The 15,094-nt window shown below is 41.5% G+C and overlaps 1 protein-coding gene across 1 annotated transcript in view; it reads right to left on the reverse strand.

Moving 5' to 3' along the window:
• The window catches only part of FSHR (follicle stimulating hormone receptor), an 85,420-nt gene that overhangs the window by 50,756 nt on the left and 19,570 nt on the right, over window positions 1-15,094 (reverse strand). Inside the window, exon 2 of the mRNA XM_059835459.1 lies at window positions 2,660-2,731. Within this exon, the coding sequence (XP_059691442.1) occupies window positions 2,660-2,731 (72 nt within the window). The remainder of the gene's footprint in view (window positions 1-2,659; window positions 2,732-15,094) is intronic.

Genomic DNA, 15,094 nt, shown 5'->3' on the forward strand with positions numbered 1-15,094 from the left:
ACTTGACATTTTGTGGCAAAGCACTGTTGTTCAAAGCTCTTAGCTGTTCGGGCGTTTAGGACGAAACTAAAATGCACATAGAAAGCAAGAACACCGAAAAACGTTATTGAATGATTTTTCTTTGAAAACCAGAAATTTTTGGTCACTGTATTCAAAAGCCTTCATTCACTTTGAACGTAAATACAACAGAGTTAAGATTCTCATGGAGGACTCATCTCTGATTTAACTTGTATTCAACCAGCTCATCCCTAATGAATGATGCCAAAGGCCACCATTCCCTGCAACTTTTGGGATTTAAAACCTACCCCATTCTCAGAAACACAGTTAGAAATGATCTAGTAATGATAAAAATCATGTGTACAGATATGGACATGGTTTAGTGGTGGACTTGGCAGTGTTAGGTTAATGGTTGGACTTCATGATCTTAAAGGTCTTTTCCAACCTAAATGATTCTGTGATTCTATGATTCTATGTTGGACTGTATAAGATACTGGTTTTCTTCAGTAATACACTCAGGAAATATTGCCACTCTCTTAATTTTCCGTCTACTTAGTTCTAGGTGAGCACATAAGTATAGTACATTGAAGTATCTCATTTGTATACATCAGGCTATCCACATTTTACCATATGGAGGTATCACATTATTAATAGCTGTTTTCCTTAAATAGACTACAGTTTGCTTTAATCTTCCTTTCTATGCATGATCTTGCAAGAGTAAAAAGGCTTTCATACAATGGATGTGTTTTTATATGCAAATCTATCATTTGATTACACGCTTTTTTGTCCCTACATTATCAAGAATATTTCTGATGAATGTTTTATGGGTTAGGTTTAGGATTTGTGAGCTATTTCAAATTTTATCTGTTTGCCATATCATCTGCAAATACCGCATCTTTGTTGATGTTGATTGGTCTCATTTACATATTTATCACACTTTTATTTTCAAGGATGTTTTGCTATAAACTGTCTGTCCCCATTTCTCCTCCATGTACTAATAGTACATAGATATATTTTCAATCCGAGCTCATTTCCATATATAATTTTTCTGGTTAACAATAAATCACCACTTAGAGACATCCTATTCAATGCGATCGCTACCTTCATACATATCTGACATATGGTTTCTGAGTAATTAAAGATAACGGGAGCAGTTTACAGTGCACTTGGCAACCCACTGCATGGTCCAGAGAGCTCAATGATTTTCCCGCAAGGACTAGGCTAAAAGGAACTCTGCAGGACTGGGGAGAAACAAGTGCCAACAGAACTGGCGACGCAGAGCTGGTCTTATTCCTAACTGGTAACTCTTGGCCAAAAAGAAAAGACCTTCTTTTTGTTTTCTCAAGAAAAGCAACTGTTTACAGTGGTGTTTGATGAGGTTATGAGGGTCCGGATCCACAAGTGGGATGCAGCAACTGGAGGCTTTTTGGTGTGTACCACGTGCCAATAGAAGACTCCTGAACCTATGGTGATGCCCTGAAATGGATGTCATCTTTCAGAAAAGGCCAGGTGCCACGTGAGCTTTACCACTTGCTGCTGACCAGCAGCTCTTCAATCCTTCTTGCACGTTCATTGCTTGCTCTTCATCCATCCACGCTTCTCTAGGTTCAAAATCCTTTCCCCTTCCTCACCATACCTTCTGGTGTGTTTACCTTCTTGCTAAATCCCTTACTTACGCAACAGTATGAGGGAAAAGGGTAGAAATGATGCAGAGAAATGTCAGCAGTCGATTCCTTTTTAGTTTTGCCGCTACAGCACTGAAAAAGGCACTGATGTTCAAGTGCATTTCCCCATTCCCGCTCAGAATCCTCTTTGGTTTGTGACCCTCTCCTGACAGGGTGCAAGCACTGGGTAGGCTTCTAAACAAAATGTTGTGATTTGCTCATGTGTGAAATAATTCTGAAAAACTGTACATGCCCCTGAATAGTTCAGGTTGGAGAGTGACAGTTATAATTTCTATTGTTATCACCAGTTAACCCATAGATTTTCTGTTGCTAAATAATAGTAGGAAACGCTTTACCAAGTTTTTTTCCTTCTAGTGGTGGAGGACTGCAATACATCCACAACAATATACTAATGAATGTATGATACATCCGTTCATCAAAAGTGCTCATAACTATATCTCCAGGCTAATCACTAAAATTCACAGATATTGGATGCTTACACCCTTTATGTGCTATGATTTTCAGATCTGTCGCCTGTAAGAAACTTCTCTCATGCATCCTGCTAGATGACTCTGAACATCCACAAAACAATCCTATTTATTCATCCGTGAAAAGAGAATCAGCTGCCCTGTTATGAACAGGAGTGCTTTCCTCCCCAGTCTTCCACTACTTTATTACAATCTATTACAAAGTTCTCAAAATAATCAGTTTCCCATGATGTTCTGCTATGGCACTTTATTACTTGCAGCGACACTCCATGCTGAACCGATCCTTTGATGGAGGACTGCCCACTTGCTGATATAAAAGCGTATTTATGACAACAAAGTTTTGGAACATCGTCTTAAAAAAAAAGTTTCTAATTTTTTTAAACAGAAGGATGAAACAAGATGAAGCTCGGAGATAGGGGCTTGCTCACAGGCAGTAAAAGGGGCTGTAACCAGAAACTGCTGTTTTGAGTAAAATAGTCGTTTCCTAGTAAATATGGACACAATACGTACATTTTCTCTAGGTCACCAAGTCCTGCGAAAGCTCCTTTTGGAATGACTCTCATCTTGGTGAGGACAAATCTCCTGAAAATAGAGAAAATGGGGAGATTATTCACTTTTCACAACACGGGACCATGTGGCTGCCTTGTCAGCACAGGAGAGGCCTTTATCACTGGTACAAGGGCAGTCTCCAGCCCGAAGGCTTCGGCATCTAAATACAGCTGTGATATTCAAAGGCTTCGTGGGACTCCAACTGCCTGCCCAGACCAAAATTATGGCACAGCGTTGGGCTGCTCAGCATCGGGAGCTGCTCAGGGGAAATAGCATCCGTTGGTAGTTGCAATTTCCCTGTTTGCTTCAGTAAGAAATCCAGACCCGGACGCTGCAGCTTTGCTGTGTGCTGGGAGGAGAGAGCATCTTTCTCATCTCGACCTCTCTTTTGAGAGATGCTCAAGCACAGGATGAAGCAGCCCTGTGGAGCCAGACTTGGGGGGGAGCTGCTTACACAAGGTTGTAAGGTGGTACATGCATGCTCATGCAAGATAAGCCTTAACCTGCTGCACAGATAATTTAAGGAGTCAGCTACTATCTCCCGTCAGTGCAACTTTAATACCCTTTATTGCTTCTCAGTCTCTCTTCAAATTCGTTCGTAATGTGACACAAAATTAGGACTTTGGAATACACAACTCGATCACACATGCACCAAGACAACATTTTAATCATTTTTTAAAGGTCACAGAATACGCTTTATGAAGAAAAAAACATTTAAAATATCATATAAACCTCTCCGTTAACCGGGACTCATTTCCTTTTATCACAATGAACAAAGAGGACGACAGAACTTCTGAGTGCACTCAGCAAATGAAAGGCAGGGTATCTACTAGTCCTTGGAGAAATAAGGTGTTATCTGGGTAATTGTTTTCTTTCACGCATTTAATCATTCATAGGCAGTGAGCACAAACAATTGCATATATTAACACGACCTGCTCATCAAGATACATGCTTCACATGATACGCTTATGACCAGATGCCAGGTCAAGAAAGCATAGCTGAGACATGAGAAAGCCCACAGAGATTTTGTAGGGAGAAATACTGCATTTTTGTATTTGCTGCTGAGAATAAGAGTCGTATTCAAACTCCCAGGTATTAAACATGAAGCAGATAAAATAAGCAAGATATCAGATAACACTGGTTGTACCAAACGACAGCTGTTAAAAAAAATGGTATTTTCTTTTTTAAAAACCCATCACCTGTGTTACATACATGAATATCACCCTGTGATTCAGTTTCTCAGTCTGTTTTCCCATGGAAATAGAAATGAATTGTTTTCTGAATTGCTATGGAAGTCTTTTTTTCAGTGGGTACGCCTGCTAGAGCATCCCTCATCTTTATCATCTCAGAGCTGGTGTTGCATGGCTGCTTGGGACTGCCTTTCAGCTCGCGTCTGTGCTGCCTTACTGTAAGGTCTGCAGGAGGACAGAAATGGGAATTCATCTTGGTATTACCTGCTATGTAGTCCTGCAAATTTTAACACAATACCTCAAAATTAGAGACTTACTTTCTTACCGTTCACATAAAGTATTCATGCAATCCTCATCTATTTTTTATTACAGTTGATTAGAATTTTCATGGGAGATTATCATGTTTTAATCAAAGTCATAGGGAAAAAAGTATTATTCTGATAGAATACCATTGTGAAAGGTTCCTATTTTTTAATCGTAGGTCTTTAGTGGAAACTACTCCCTCATTTAGATTCCCAAATAGGAGTTAATATTTACTTAAGCGGGACAAAGTCAATGCACGCCTCACTTAGCTCTAGAGATACCACTGTGATTACACCAGGAGTGAACTTGGCTCCACACTTTTTCAAACATTGAAAATTATGGTATTCTCAGTCCTGAAAGATGATAAAGTCAATTTGGTATTCCATTATTCTTGTACTATCATTAATGTAAGTCAGAAAGAGCTTCAACACACTGTCACACAAGAATTACAGTATTGAGATCATTATGCAAATGTTTGAAGGATTAAAGAACTTCCAGAAAAGGCCTAACCAGGATTAGACAATTTGTAAAGCCCTGCCGAAGACAGGGCCGGTGTAATGCATGCAAAACTACGGCCGTGCTTTCAGAGTGCAGCTGGGCACAATGGATCCTTGCAGAACACCCAGCAGGCTTAGTGCTACAAAGCTGAACCGTCAGGAAACTCTTTAACTTTGATCTGCTTTGAAACCTTTCCTAAACTCTCCTTTGTAGAAACGCACACCTAATTTTGGAGCCCTAGAAAGCAGGCTCTGGCTGAAAAGCCACCTATAATTTTTTTACGGCAATGTTCTAAAATGAATCCTCTCTCTGCAGGCGCAGGTCATCAGGAGGTTTGCAATTTTTTAATTAAATACTGGCCTACGCCATGCTTCACCACAACAAGAATTTACAGCCTGATCCCGAAATTAATTAAAAGAAGGGAACCTCATTCATAGATGAGGTTACCTATACGAGGAAAGCCACAAGTCCCTAGAAGTAAAAATCAAACCTTAACTTTCTTTGCTGAATACCCTGCTATCCTGAGTTAATAAGGTGCCAGAATTCAGGAGCCACGTGTCTAATGTCCTGGAGCAGTTAAAGTAGAACTGAAGTTTAATAGCTGAAGTCTCATAGTCCATTTTAAAAAATTAAGGTTAATTGTTTTTAAACATCCCTGAGTAGGCTAATAAAGACAGGCTTAATGGTATAAACAACACTAAAAACTAGAATCAGTTACTCGTTGAATTATCAGCTGTATAATGAATAGGAGTCTACTATAACTAGCCAAATGCTGTATTGTAAATAAATCTCACCAATTAGGCTCCAAGAATCAATCTGTACTCAACTTGCGATACTGGCTGTTCAGTACCAATTCTTTCTGAGGTAGATGGTGAAAACAATTGATAAGCCTTTCCTTCCTTTTGTAGCTGCCGTTATGTTAGGGTCGAAGAAATGAATACAGCCCTCCTTCGGTCAAGCATGTTTCATGTCAAGACAAACAAGCAGAGGAAAGGAAACAAGTCCCAAATGGTGACATGGTTATTCTGCATCATGAGAAGGCAATACACATGGCTGGAAATAGAAGAATGGCAATATTAACTATTGTTATTCCCTACGTAGAGAAGTATAAGCTAGATTTAAGTCTGGCCCATTGCTCCTATACAGGCCGTGATATCCAGGAGAGGTTTCTAAATCCTGATTTAAATACATCTGTTGAAAGCAATTCTTGGGGAGTTTATTGATAGGAACTGAAGCTGTCTGTTGCAGTTGTACAATCACACTTATACTTTATGTATTTATACATATGTGTTACGAATTATAAGTATTAAATAATAATAATAATAACAACAACAACAACAACTACTATTTACTGAAAGATATAATATTGCTTAATATTTAACTGATTTTTACCTACTTCTGTTTTTCTGACCAGTGAGAGTAATTGTCTTCTGTTGTACAGTAATATCCTTTTACATTTGGAAGGACAGGTAAGCTTAAAATCAGACTATATTTCTCTGGACTGAACATGCACAGTTCCCACAGGTTTTTCCATTTTTCAATTTTAAGTGGTTTGTTTTATATGCCTCTTTGTTCTATCATTTTAGTTTGTCTCATGAATGGGCGTGAGTAAATTCTGCTATTACGGAACTGCTGAAAAACTGTTGCTAATTGAGGCTAGACCTGTCAGGACTAGGGCAGAACTATCTCCTACTGATTTGCTTATTTATAAAGAGACAACTAAACCTGGTTGTTGAAAACAGTGGGGTCTCAGTCAACATGAAGCCACGACACAGGTAACTTACACCACTTTATATCACCATGAAGAGCAAACAACCTAAATACGTCTTGTTTCTGTATGGCTGTGTCTAGTATAAGAGAAATATCATAGTGCCAACTTAATCTCAAAGCCTATAGAGGACACGATACAAACAACAGAAATTAGCAGGTACTGGTAAAATGTTCCTGAATAACCCTCTAACATCTCCAGTTATGAAGAGATTTCTTGAGCTTTTCCTAAAATAGAGTCTTCTGCAGCTGAAGTAGTTCAGACAGACAGAACGTAAGACATGATGGGAAAAAAACCTCAAGAAAAATTAATATTCTTCCATCCAGCCCCACATGAAGCCAGTGACAGAAATCAGACCAACCTCATCACGAAGGGATGGAGGACTGGGTGTCATTATTCAAATATCTGGTGCCTAAGGTATGGGTGATTAAAAAGACTTAGCAAATTACAAGATAAAAAAAGCGGACCAATACGGGTCATTTCTGCTAAACGTCTCTTAAAAAAAAGTGCATAGGAAACATGTGAAGGGTGCCCATTAAGCAAATGGATGTAAATACACCGTGTTTGTGAGGTTAGCCATTTATGTGCAAAATGATGTATTTTGCATATTCATCAAACGAGTTCTCAGACCCTGGTCCCACAGGCTTTTTCTTGGACAATTATGCAGATGCTCTTTGGCGTAAATTCTCCACCAGAACTTACACCCGCACTGCGCTGGTGCCCCCTCCTCCCAGCCCCCTTCCTTGGCAAACACCCCCCACCACCTGCAATAACCTTGCACCACAAAGGACTGCACTGATTACCAGAAATTAGACTAGTTAAGAAAAAAACTAATTTCTGCTTCATAAAACGAGGCTGAATTTAGATCTTTCAAAACACTTTTTAAAACTCATTTCTCAGATCTACTTAAGTCACACACAGTTAATCAGAAAGTGTGTGCATTGTAGAATTATCTTCCCTGGCTCATGTAAATTGCAAATTCATGATGTTAAAATGAACTATATCAAGCTGATACTATAAACTTTATAACTTAAGGACAAAAGGAAAATAAAATAAAAAGCCAAAAAGATTCAGTGACCATAATGCTAAATCACCAAATTCGATCCCAAAGAAATAAATGTGATAGGATTTTGAAGAACATTTTACTTTAATCTCTGAGCTAATAGACTGATGTTATCAGCTTCCAGTCCTCCGCAGCAATGTGTATTTTGTCAAACAAAGATTTACAGTGAAATTTAATTTACCCTTTGTAATTTTTTTTGGTTGTTTCTCTGGTTTTGCTTCTTGCTTTGGAGACGTGCTGGAGGTTCCAGCAGAAGTGGCAGATGAGCCTTTGCTTTACGTCAGGAGACGACAAAATGATGCCATGACCTATTTAGTGTGCTCTTGATTAAACGCAAAAATCAACAAAATCCTGCCCCCTGTTTTTTTCTGTTTTCTCTTGATTAGTCAATGCAACTGAAGGACTATTTTGCTTCTCATGCTGTAATACGAGTCAAACAGATACTGCAGACTGTCCCCCAGATGCTGTAAATCAATCTGGCTGTGTCAATTTGGCCCTAAACTTTTGCCTAATTCTCACTGGAATGAATCATGAGATTCCTTTGAGTTAAATGTGATTTAATTTAAATTTATGATGAACGTTTGTAAGCCCCCAGCACATTGAAATGAGTTCACATTGCCATAGGACTTCACTATGACTAGGGTCTGCTTCTAGTACATGCCTCACTAGGAAGGGGCATATGCAGATATACATGAACATGAAAGTATTTTTCCTGATCAGCTGCCTAGGTGGAAGATCTCTGTAATCTATTAAGTAGTTTGTAGCTGCTTTCAGACATAGCTATGGTTTCCCCTTCCTGACAGCAGACGGAGAGGAGCACAAAACTCATAGATCGGATGCTAAAACATCAGCCTTCGAAAACCATCAAGCTAAACGCAAAAAGATTGGTTTTATTTGCTTTCTGGTTTTAAGGTCTTTAGAGTGCGTTCATATCATGCTGCAAAGCTATTTTCAACACTCGCGAGGCTTTAATTTAAAAACAGAGAAAGATTTATATTAGCTGCCTCAGTTCCAGGCGGTGCTGAGGTTGGGACTTTGTAAGGCTGACAGGACCACGAGGAATGGCACCGGTAGCAACAAAACACTGCTCCCACCATCCTACTGGCTCGTCTTTTCAGAGAGCTACGCCATCGTCTTAAAGGAAAACCAAAGCCAAGCAGAATATTTTTCCAACAATGACTATTCATGTAACTACAGATTCATTTCAAAAAGGGGAGCCTGATGGCACAGGCACACTTGAACAATGGAGGAAGAGCTTTGCGATTAATTTTTTCAACCGAGACATGATCCATGCATTTGAGAGTCTGAGAGCCCCTACTTTGCGCACGTGTAAATCGACTTAAGAGAGAGAGACCGTAATCGCTTGTTAATATGCACAATCTGGTTTGAAGCATCTAAACACAGCATTCACCTAATGTGCTTAAATCAGCTGCTCATCCCCTTCAAATGCTTGTGAAAGGACAAGTTATCTAGGCTGTGCAGCTGGTTTATTCCTTTTGTGGGATAATAAAAGCAGGTAAAGGTGAGTATTCCAAGGAAAAATTAGGCAACATACATTTTAAGGAGAAGACAGAAAACAAAGATCCCCTCCTGAGTTTCAGGCTGTACTGGGCCTGGTCAGGAGAAAGTTAATTTTCTTTGTGGCAGCTCATACGGTGCTGTGGTTTAGATTTTTGACCCAAACCGTACTGATAACACACTAATCTTCTAGCTTTCGCTGAACAGTGTTTGCACAGCATCACGGCCGCCCCTGTTTCTCGCTTTGCCCCCTGCAGTGAATAGCCTGGGGGCTGGGGGGACACAACCGGGCGGGTGACCTGAACTAACCAGGGAGCTATTCCATACCGTACAACGTCATGCTCAGCCATACAAGGGAAAGCCATTCTTCTCTCTGACTGAAAAACGCGGGATAACTCTGGGAGGGCGCACGTCCTCCTTTCAGGTGTGCTACTCGGGAATCTCTTCAGGTCTGGGAGTGAGGTAAGGGACATCTCTGAGAAAGAAAGTACTTCGGTTTGTGCACCATTAAAGCAACGTGCAGACAAAGTAAATACAATTAGAACTGCGGTGATATATTTATCAGTGATGCCCATCTTCTTTGCAGGTCTGAATCTAAAAGGCAGTATGTGCAGTAGCTGATGAAAAATCACTCCTTAATCTTTACCAGCAGCCTCCCTTAAAAATCAATTTCCTTTTCTTTTTTGAATTAGATTAAAGGATAATGAATGGTACTGATGGCATTCCTATTCTAAATTTAGTGAATACTTGCTGGGCGTAATAATGCCATCCAGCCACAAAAACCTGAAGGGAAGCATTTTAAGATCACACAGCTGATGTCCTGTTGGCATTTCACTCGTAGAGTGCCCACAATACCATAACACGGATAACAAAACGCCCGTTTCCCCAGCAGAGCTGTGATGCTGCTCACACAGGCACACAGCAAAGTTGCTGTGCGATTTGTTTTTCCCTCTGGACCTTGCTTAGGTCAGCTAATAAGTTGCACACAGTGCCCCTCAGCAGCTAACAGCTGATAAGGAGAGATAAGGAAGAACAGAAAATTGTGAGGGGAAAAAAAAAAGCATGTAGAAGACTGCAAAAGTAGCCAAGCAACACTCTTGTAAAGCTTGCTCTCCCTCCCCCCTGCCTTAGTTTTCCAAAGCCATGGTATGTTTAGTCTCAGCGCTGATACCCTTTTCATTTCTGGACAAAGCATACACTGTCCTCAGTAACGCTATACATCCCCCCACGGCGCTGCAGATAGCTTCTTTCCGAGGTCACACGTGCAGGCAGTTAAAAATAAAGCTCCAAGATGCTTTTAAATACCTCTGCTTGAATAGGGTGGGATGAATTTGGAGATGGGGAATTAAAAAAACAAAACAAAACAAAACAAGATGGAGGGAAAAACGAAAAAGAGAAGATCGCAAAATTCCCAATCAGAAAAAGAGATGCAACACCAGGACTTTTACTCGATCTGAGATGTTTAATGGTCTACGCTCAGGGCAATTATTTCACTGTACTTAGGCTGGGTTGCTTCACGCTGAGATAAAGCTGGAGAGGAACAGAGTTGTGACTATTCAGACCAGTTGCCTGCATGTGTTAACTCATTTTGCAAAGTGTCTGACAAACAATTTTGTAGGAAGATTTAGGTGCGAGTGGCAGTAACGCACAAGGTATGTATCAAACAAATGACATCTGCTCTGAGCAGACTTACTGCAGAGCACCCTTTGGCACGAGGACGTTGGTCCCTTCAGTGGATCACAGAATCACAGAATCACTAAGGTTGGAAAAGACCTGTAAGATCATCAAGTCCAACCATCAACCCAACCCCACCATGACCACTAAACCATGTCCTGCAGTGCCTCGTCCACATGTTCCTTGAACACCTCCAGGGATGGTGACTCCACCACTTCCCTGGGCAGCTCATTCCAGTGTCTCACCGCTCTCTCAGGAAAGACATTTTTCCTAATATCCAGCCTGAACCTCCCCTGGTGCAACTTGAGGCCGTTTCCTCTTGTCCTGTCACTCGTCACTTGGGAGAAGAGACCAACACCCACCTCCCCACAACCCCCTTTCAGGCAGTTGTAGAGAGCGATGAGGTCTCCCCTCAGCCTCCTCTTCTCCAGACTGAACAACCCCAGTTCCCTCAGCCGCTCCTCATCAGACTTGTGCTCCAGACCCCTCACCAGCTCCGTCGCCCTTCTCTGGACACGCTCCAGCACCTCAATGTCCTTCTTGTGGTGAGGGGCCCAAAACTGAACACAGCATTCGAGGTGCGGCCTCACCAGCGCCGAGTACAGGGGCACGATCACCTCCCTACTCCTGCTGGCCACACTGTTTCTGATACAGGCCAGGATGCCGTTGGCCTTCTTGGCCACCTGGGCACACTGCTGGCTCATATCCGGGTGGCTGCAAGGCAAAGGGCAAAATTTGCATCCTGCGCCCTTGCAGCAGATAAAGCAGACAGCAAAGCAATGCCGTCTTGGCAGGAAGGGTCTCCTCTCTTCTTCAAGCTTGCGCAGAGCGCGAGCAAAGCAAAGCAAAGCTGGAGCTCTGGATTCCTCTACAGTACGTACACACAGAGAAAAAAAGGTTTGCCACCGAGCACAAATTGCAGCCACAAACAAGTCCTCTTTAGGCCTATGAGCAGAATCACAGTTATCACGTTCATGTCTGGGAAGAGTTTAACTGCTAGGAGTGAGTTACGCACAAAAAAGGCCAGCAGTAAGCTTGAAAGCGCAGTTAAAATTGCTTCTATTAATGTCAAAGGCATGCTGTGAAAAGTGTTTTGTGTAAGATAAATAACAGAAGTGAATGAAGTTATCCCGTCTTGGTTACAGAGAGCCAGAAAATAGTGATTGCTTTATTTTTACAAATAGCTATACTTTATTAGTATTGATTGTCCTGTAAGACACTACACTACTTTTAGAAGAGCACATCCTCGTTCCTCACAGCCTGCTCACATGGGCCTTTGAGAAATGTACAGCATGTGATAAATGTGCAACTTCCTTAAAATCTGACCTTGAAATCTGCAACCATCTTCACGGTCAGGAGCCATTAAAAATACATTCATTCTGAGCATACTCTCGGCATTGCATCTATTTATATTAATATCTCTGCATACTTTCCTAACAAAAGGAGCATTGTACAAGTACTGGGTATTTTGTTCTTGTGTGAAAAACGTTTTACTTCGTGTTCTTTCCTGTGGGCGACATGTCAAGGCAAACAGGGTTATGAAAAATGTCCACAGTCCAACCAGATGGGGGGCTTTTTAGGTATTGTCTTCAAAACTTTCTTTCCCTCTTTTGATTCAGAGCAAGAATAGCCATCCTGCTCAGACACAGCTGGTCGCTTCAACTCCTTTCCCATCCCAAGAATGTGTCAAAAAAGATCTTATTCCGCAGCAGGGCGAGAACAGCGGTTTGTTCATCGGCTGAGGTCGTAGCAGAAAGGTGACAAGTGTTCTTTGTGTGTGGTGTTTCTACCTCTAAGACCTCAGGACTTTCTATGTTGGCAGGCCCTCCATACATGATGCTATTTTTATTGACTGAGACAAATTGTCCAGGGACAAAAATCCTTAAGTTCTATGTTGTATGCCTTAGTGAAGGTAAAAGAGAAAGGGAAAGCTTTTCTGCAAAATGTCTTGCTGAACCATCGCTGTTTAGCAAAATGGCAAATAACTTACCTCTGTCACTTAATCTTGCTTGACAAATTCATTAAAAAGAGCTAGCGTGCTCTTTACCTCCTTTCTCATCCATATCCTCATAAACCCTATACCTACGTTGCTTAATGGGACACAGCTGAAATATCACAGAACATTAATAAAATAAAAAGAAAGAAACTCACTGTTACATTCCCTAATTAGCACACCCAGCCTAATAAGTAACAGAGTCCCCACCAAATGTTTGGATTAATTTAGATACATCCAAAGGCTTGTTTGAAGTTGTAATAAGATACCTGACACTCCTCAATGCCAGAGCAGTCAGAAACCGTTTAAGGAATAGCACTCGGAGACTTGATCGGACTCTTTTTTCCTCTGGATCTGAGCATGAGCTTTGTTAAACTAAATATTCTCTCTGCTATCTAATATTTTCCAAAGAGTGGCGTGAGTGCCAAACACAGTTAACTCAAGTGGCAGTCTTGGGAATACAGCATCTCCCAGAGGAGGGGTCCTGGGTGCAAATGGCATGTACTCCGCTGTTCTCAGGGCACCAGCTAGACTTGTGCTGACATAACTATACTGAAATACAGAAATATGCTGGGCCTGTGCCATATGCTCCCACTTCTCTCCCACTGTGACGAGTGGAGCATTTCCTTCTTTTTACATACTGAAGTAGGCGTTTAAATTTTAAATACTGCTGTTTCAAAATAACACTAAAAGCGACAAAGATGAAAAATCCCCACCTTTTGTTACTCTAGCACCATGCAAAGAAGCAAAACCTCCTGTTCATCCCCTCTGGACATGCCCTCCTCTAACCCGAATGTCTCTGCTGACTATTTCCAGGGGGACAGAAGCTGGCTCCTGGAATTGCTGCTGCCTCTGCAAGAGGATAAACCACACAGCACATTGAGAATGGGAGCACCCATGAGATTAACGCGAGCAACGCGCTCCTGCGTGCATAAGAAAGCTCGTAGTCCTCGCACAGTAGTGCATTTTGCACGTTTTATTCAAGCCCTGTAAACATTCCTGTTTACTGCCATTGCTCACCACGCATTCCAGCGTCGCTGGTGCTCTTCCTAGCCACACAGTTTCCATGTCAAGAGCTTTTCTTAGCTCATCTGTTCGTGATTGCTAAGGGAAACATTCACAGAGATATGAATTGCAGGTGGATGGACTCCTTCAATTTCATCCTGCACTCTCCTGAGAGCATCTCTTCTCCCTCACAGTCTTTCTCTGTTATTGAGATCTCTTCCCCACAGACACCTCCAATTTGATAGAAAGGGAACAACAAAGCAAGGAATCCTTATTACTTCTCCTTGAACTAAAAAAGCCCAAATAATTATGTTTTCCTATAACTGTAGCAAGAATTAGCTTGCCACTGCAAATGCTGAGTTTTTCTATCTACTTTCACATGTTAAAATGATGTTCCTGAATAAATATAGCACGGCAGCTAGGGTACCAGTATCCTTAAAAATACTAACCGAACCATTTCCTTAAGATTGGCAGGTCTCTTCCCAGTAACACACAGGGCAAAGCTTACACTGATGTCAAGCATAGATCTTTAATGCATTTGAAAGTGAGTATTACTGTTTCAGAAAGATGCCAGCTTGACCACACTGGCAGCTGAAACACTAGCTTACGTTCAGAATAAAGATGTGCTTAGTGCTTTCACCTTCAGAGTGCTTCTTGAGGGTGAAACCCTCTATGGACCACTTAAAAATAATAAACACACATGGTCCTCTTAAAACGGGTGACAAAACAGTGAAACAGAGATGGGATAAACTTGACCTGCTCATGGGACAGGTGCAGGTTGTGAAAGACCTCTGAGGAAGAGCTTATCAGTTATGCCTGGGAAAATATATCCTTTGCAACATCTAACCTCAGTGGATGAAACCTAGACTTCTGCCCTATTCCCACGCACCCTTCCATCAGCTCCCTTGAGTTGACTGGGTCATCAGTTCTCTAAATGACTGTGATAGGCATCTTCTTGTGTAAAATTGGATAAAACCCAAGTGGAAGAAACAAGGATAGATGTAACAGTCATCTGAGTGAAGGAAGGTCATGAATGGCATCCCATGGAGACCTGCACCGCGCCTGCATACCATAGTCATAAGTGATCTGGAAGGGGAGTGAGGAGCAAGGTGACAAGTATGTATGATGACCAGGGTAGTAGGACAAGAGCTGAGTGAGAAGATTTGCAAAGCAGAAGGAGTTCAGTCTTCACACAGCATGTAGTTCAATGATGAAACTCCTCCCTACAGGACACTGTGGATGGTAGACGTTCAAGGAAAAATAAATACGCGGAAGCAAAATATGTGAAGAGGATTGACTACCAAGACATGACTCTACTCAAGATGCCCCCATGCCAGGCAGAGCTGGAGAGGTACACATCTCTCTGCCAAGATACACATCAGAG

This window comes from Gavia stellata, chromosome 2, assembly GCF_030936135.1.
Source record: "Gavia stellata isolate bGavSte3 chromosome 2, bGavSte3.hap2, whole genome shotgun sequence".
Lineage (NCBI taxonomy): Eukaryota > Metazoa > Chordata > Aves > Gaviiformes > Gaviidae > Gavia > Gavia stellata.